The sequence below is a fragment of the Cyprinodon variegatus genome, unplaced genomic scaffold (genome assembly GCF_000732505.1).
Source record: "Cyprinodon variegatus isolate N-32 unplaced genomic scaffold, C_variegatus-1.0 Scaffold9, whole genome shotgun sequence".
Classification (NCBI taxonomy): Eukaryota; Metazoa; Chordata; class Actinopteri; order Cyprinodontiformes; family Cyprinodontidae; genus Cyprinodon; species Cyprinodon variegatus.
Genome location: NW_015150462.1, coordinates 232656 through 238651, shown reverse-complemented (window position 1 = coordinate 238651; position 5996 = coordinate 232656). Strand labels below are relative to the sequence as shown.

General features: G+C 38.5%; 1 protein-coding gene across 1 annotated transcript in view; it reads right to left on the bottom strand.

Moving 5' to 3' along the window:
* The window catches only part of LOC107087324 (dedicator of cytokinesis protein 9-like), a 63289-nt gene that overhangs the window by 26536 nt on the left and 30757 nt on the right, over positions 1–5996 (bottom strand). The window contains 8 exon segments of the mRNA XM_015378848.1: positions 950–1080; positions 1169–1280; positions 1398–1505; positions 3739–3917; positions 3996–4107; positions 4201–4284; positions 4379–4525; positions 4597–4775. Coding sequence (XP_015234334.1) covers positions 950–1080; positions 1169–1280; positions 1398–1505; positions 3739–3917; positions 3996–4107; positions 4201–4284; positions 4379–4525; positions 4597–4775 — 1052 coding nt within the window.

Sequence of the window (5996 nt, the reverse complement as noted above, 5' to 3'; positions counted from 1 at the left end):
TAAAACTAAAATGCTTTCTTTAAACCAAACTACAACGTTCCTCTTATATTCGGCAAATTTATGTTGTAATATTTTGGAAAAATATGTTGCAGTGCATGATGGGGTTTTGCATCTAAAGGCTAATGTTTCCCGTCTTATGTGCATTGTTGCCAGGTTGGGATGTTTCCCAATCTGGCAGTTTAGGATGGCCGTCTATGGGTGAAACATTTTTTTTCTTTAGATTTATGGCCTAAGAGATCAATAGACCTTGGTTCAAATTGGGTGAGATTTTGTATATCCAGGCGGTTTATGAACATTTTTTGTGTTGGAAAACGTGAGTCAGTGATATCTGGCAACCCTGCCGATGAGGTGAGTGTGGACGTTAAGCAGCAGCAGTCAGTGTCGCATCCATGTTAATAACCAAAGCCTTGGAGATGGTTGTCATGTGATGGTTAAACATAGATCTGGGAAAATCTTTCCCAGTCTGAGCCTGCTACCAGCTGTGTACATCTAGGGACTGAAACCTGTGCTCTTTCTATGCAAATTAGCTCAAGTTCAGTCAGATTGAAAGAGGAGCATCCATGAAAATCAATTAGAAGTATTTCTGTATTTTCTTTCTGTGATGAAATCTGGACTTTCCCACACATATTGATCCAAATGCTTCCATTTAGGAAGTGACTGTATATTTTAGAATTTCTTTAGTAGAAAAAATTTAGAAAACCATTCATCATTTTTCCTTCCAGCTCACAACTATGCACTACTTTTAGTTGGCCTAAAACATAAAATGGAAGAGATTAAATTGGCATTTGTAGCTTTAGTGTTTGTTTTTCTGGAACAAACGAGAAAAAGTTAATTTTTTTTTATTCTTTTTAACATTTTTTTATCAATATTGGAGAATAGTTTACATAGTGAAGCCTCTAAATGAGCTTTTTAGATCCTAAACATGTGATGCAGCTGAAGCCAGACACACCTTCTCCAAGGAGTTGTTTTTGTCGCTGCTCTTTTCCACAAGGCTGTTTGCAGAGTCGGTGGAGACCAGAGAGCCTCTGCAGTCTTCGTGGTGAACCGAGCTCACATTCGGGGTGGAGCTGTGAGGCGAGGCTAACGGAGAACAACATATAACAATGTTTGCAGGCATATCATAGCCAAAGAATTGTAATTTAGTTTGAGGAAGGCAGCGAGGAGTCACCTGTGCCAGAGATGACCCCAAACACATCTTTGTGCAGAGCATTTTCTATGCAGCTTCCTGGCTTTTGAGGCGTAACCATGGAGTTTGGAACCAGGGAGTCATCCCTCATGTTCTGAGACATAAAAACAGCAACAAAGTGAGTGTTTCACCCACCTGTTCTTCAACTACGATGTGTAAAACAGAAAAATTAGCTGCAATTTGGATTCCATCCTTTAGGAGCCAAGCTTACATTCTGGTTACTGAGAGGAGGAGAGTCCTTGATGTCAAGCCTGGAGACGTTTTCCTGAAGGAGTCCGAAAAGAGGGAGGTAGAGCGTAACCAGCCTGGCTTGGTGGCTCTGATATAAAACACAAAGAATACGGCTCAAAACCCCTTTTACACACCAACAGAAAATATAGACTTTTAGAGCAAAAAAAAAAAATAAAAAATGATAGAACTGTAAATTTACAGTAATTTTTTTTACTATTTTTCAAGGCTGCACTTTGAAAAAAGATGAAATTGTCCAGAGAGCTGTTCCAAACGAAATTTCTTTTTATTTTACACTTGTGTAAACAAAATGAGAAATTAAATCTGTCTACTCTAAAAGTGTCTCTTTCTTTCTTTTCTTCCTATCTAATTATTAAATATGTTCAGCCTCTGATTCTTTAATGTTTTAACTAATTACATTTCCATTAACTAACAAACTTTTTAATTAAGTGTTCATGATAACAGAACAAACATAGTAGGGGGAATATTTTGGTGCCAAAAGTAAGTCAGCAGCCATGTTTCCATTCATCTGAAATTCAAACCTTAAGTGAACTTCAAACAGTTTCAAAAAGAAAAAATAGGAAATGCAAATTTTTGCTGCGTTTCCATTTGGTTTGAATCAAATTAACCATGCAACGCAAAGTACTTCATCGTCCACATTACGTTATGTTCTTTTCATTTTCTGTGTTAGAAAGTGTTTTGTTTATGAGTAAAGGGGGGGTTGTTTGTTGTTTTGGCCTTGGAGACCCTGAGGCTTTAAGCTTCCGTGTTTTGCTGTTTGTTTTCTTTGCGACCCCTGCAAATTGTGAATAAATAATATTTTTCTACTGACATCATCTTTTAGTTTACTGACTTTTGTGTTACACCCAGTGCCAGAATTTACCCTTTAGTGGTCTTAAGGGTGGGGGTTGTAACATCCAGCACAGAAGTAGAGGCTAAACAGGAAGTAGGGGCTGCAATCTAACACTGACCACAGATCAGTAATGACGGATAGCTGCAGTAAATGTGTTGGGTACTGGGTGGGTAAGTTGTTCTTAGGTTAACATGTTAGCTAGTAATGGAGATGTTGCTTCCAGCCAAGTTTAACTTAATGCAGGAACATCTGGGAAGATGGCGAAATCAGAAACAGCTGATCAGTTATGTGATGTAAATATACACTACGACAGAACTGATTTGAAAAGAAGGGTTTCCATCTTCCGTTTTGTGCATCAACCCTTTTTCACAAAAGCCAAAAAAAAAACACCTCAAGTGAGCGTAAAAACTTTTCTTGCAAATTTTAGGGAGTTTATCTGAATGTTGCAGTTTGCATCAAGCTTTTCTGATGTGATACTTCAAAATGTCATTCCAAATAGAAAAAAAAAAATGAAAAACAATCCACTGGACTTGGTTTCCAAGTTTGAAGATGTTTCGCTTCCCATCCAGGAAGCTTTTTCAATTAAAAATGTCAGGAATAGCTTTGAGTTTGAAGTTTTATACATTAGCCCAACAAAACCCTGTTTTTGTTTTGAAAACATGCAAATTAGAACAGACGAAGGGGTCCACCCCTTTGGAATGGGGGTCCTTAGGCTTCTTTTGTTAGACTGCAATGCCCCATACCCATCTAAGTGTCTGAAAGGTCAGTGATTAAGGTCAGTGGCTAAATAGGCGAGGTCCTCCGCTCTCCTGTACATGGGGTGGGGCTGCGATGATAACAGGAAGGGATCAACTCAATTGCTGCGTTGTAAGTTTTTGAAAGCTTGAACCTGAGTCCACCCGCTCTGTTTAAGATTGTTTTTCTTTCTTAACATAGATGGCTTCCTTCACTCCCCTCTCAAACCACATATTTTCCTTATCAAAAATTTAATATTCTGGTCCTCAAAAGAATGTCCTTTGTCCATAAGGTGTAGATGTACCGCAGAGTCTTGTCAAGAGGAGGTCGCTCTTCTGTGTTGAGTCATGCATCTGTCATGCGTCCTTAGGATGCACTAGCCTCTGTCTAAGGGTCTTGTTAGGTTTAAAATGTACTATTATTTTGTGTTTGGAGAAAAACCTCTTGAGTTTTTCAGAGATTGCAGCTGTTCCTGACATTTTGAATTGAAAAAGCTTCCTGGATGGGAAGCGAAACATCTTCAAATTTGGAAACCAAGTCCAGTGGATTGTTTTTAATTTCTTTTTTTTTCCTTTTGGAATGACTACGACTTGGATGACTGAGAACCTTCACCAGCATACTTCAAAATGCACTTTTGAAAAAGCTGATGGAAATGCACCTATTGCCCACATGTAAATGTGCCCTAAGTTTTGTTTGTGTTTTAATAACTTTCAAAGTTAAGAGAGGAACCACTTACTTTAGCAGCGTAACGGTCGTCAAACGTGTGTTTGATCATTAGCCCCTTCAGCACCTGGATGGCGATCTGCCGGATGTCTCTGTGCTCCTGAAGAGCCCCGCCCACCTCCCGCAGCAGTAACCCCACCAAGAAGTGGTTTCTGCAGAAGTCATCGGTCAGAGAGTAGTCCAGCGTGAGATCTGCAGAAAACATATATCAACTGATTCATTTTCTTAGCGACGAAAAGCAAGAAAAAGGCCGTCTGTAGACGGACTCACCTTGGAATCTCTGTATTCGGCCTTTTCCAAACGGCATTGGTAGGTTTAGAGGCACGTAGTGCTCATGGTTGCAAACCACCCGTAGGAACTCAAACTTGAATTCAAACAGAGTCTGACAGGAATATAAGATAAACAACTCTTTAGGGCGCCAAGAAAGCTTTAAATCTGGGAGGAAAGTCTTCATAAAACACAACAAAAATGGCACCTTTGGGTCTCCAGGCACAAAGCAGTTCATGTAGTTATTGATCTGCTTGAATACAAAGCCTCTGTCCATGAAGGTGAAGCAGCGCTGGATGTAAAGAGGGCAATAAAACAAAAATATTATCTAAAAAAAAATGTTGAAGATAAATATTTCCTGCAGAGGAGTTAGAAGGAGGACCGACCTTGATAAAAACGGCCAGGCTGTGGTTGGCGTTGCGAGCAGCGTCGAGATTATCCTTGTATTTCTGGGTAATGTGTGGCATCAACATGTTGACCAGGGTTTCCACAGCATGGTAGAAGGAAGCGGAAAAACGCTGGTTCCTAGAGAGCTGGGGACAGGAAACAGGAGTTAAGCTTGTTTGGGAGTAACTCAGGAAGAAGAGGAGAGTAAACGACCTACCTTGACCTTACCGCTCTCTAGGAGATAATAAGCCATTGATTTCACCAGAGCCTCAAAGAAATACCATGAGTGCTGTAAGAAAAGATTAGAGAATTGGTGTTGGACTTTAACAGATAAAACCAAATACGTCTGATGTTTTAAGTGAACTGCATTTCAGTATTTGCTACAGTTAAATTTTGCTTAAAATATTGGAAAAGTTGTTCTTTATAAGACAAAAGAAAAAAAAACTCAAGCAAATATGGAGTTACATCTGTTACATTTCCACGTTTTTCCTTCCACTCAACTTTCCTTACTTTTTTCATCTTTACTGCTGTGGGGCTATAGTAATCCCTGCTATTTTGCAGCCTGGCTATAACATTATATTTCTGGATAAAAATATATGTTTAACTTTATATTTCATTCCGGTTTTGAGTCATTGAAATTACAAGAAACAGGTGCTTGTATATGAAAGGTCCATGATGTTCTAGTTTGCTGAGATGTAGACCTACGTTTACTCTGCATTGTGACCAGCAGTTTAATATAACAACACAGTTTTCTTAGTAATGAGAGCAGATGTTAGGGCTGGAATTACTAATTGCATTTCAAACTTAACCCCACATTGTAGAGGCACTCAATTATTGGTCTCACTTCCTTTTACAAGACATTCTGTTTCTAACTCCACAGCTTTAGGTGGCAGTTTGTTTCCAGAGAGAAATGAAGAGCTGCAGCTAGAAGACAGATCCATGCATGTAAGCAAGAAGTAGAGGAGAAAAGTACTGAAACAATGGACTGTGGACAAGAGAGCATTTAAGACCATAAAACAATGAAACAATATCTCTGTACTCTGTACTTTACGATCAAATCTATTCTCCTGAAAAGTTTATCGGTATTGATAAGGAAGACTGTTATATTTCTTGTTAGAATAAGATCTCGTCTACAAACAGGATTATAGGGGTTATTGTGAAGCAAAAAAAAAGAAATACAATTACATTTTTGGAGTAAACTGCACAGGAAAAGTAGAAAAGATGTTTTGACAAGCAAAAAAACATTAAAGCTTGAAATTAACAACAAATAAACATCAAAGTTTGACTGAAACATTGTGAAAAACTCAGATTGATATTAATATTAACTCTAAAAACACGTTTTTGTTATGGTTTTTCACAGATAACTTGATGAGCGAGCAACAATTTCAGAGCCTCCTTATTCAGAATATAAACTTACCTTTTAAGGAAGTTCTAATTATAACCGGAAAAGAAACCATTGTATGAAGATCAGGTAATCAGGAAGGCTGAGTCCATTTTGGATAATTATACCCATCCTCTACATAACGAATTTCAGTTTCTACCCTCTGGTTTCCGTTTTAAATACCCACCAGTTCGGACCAATGGATACAAACACTCTTTTATTCCCTCTGCTCTTCA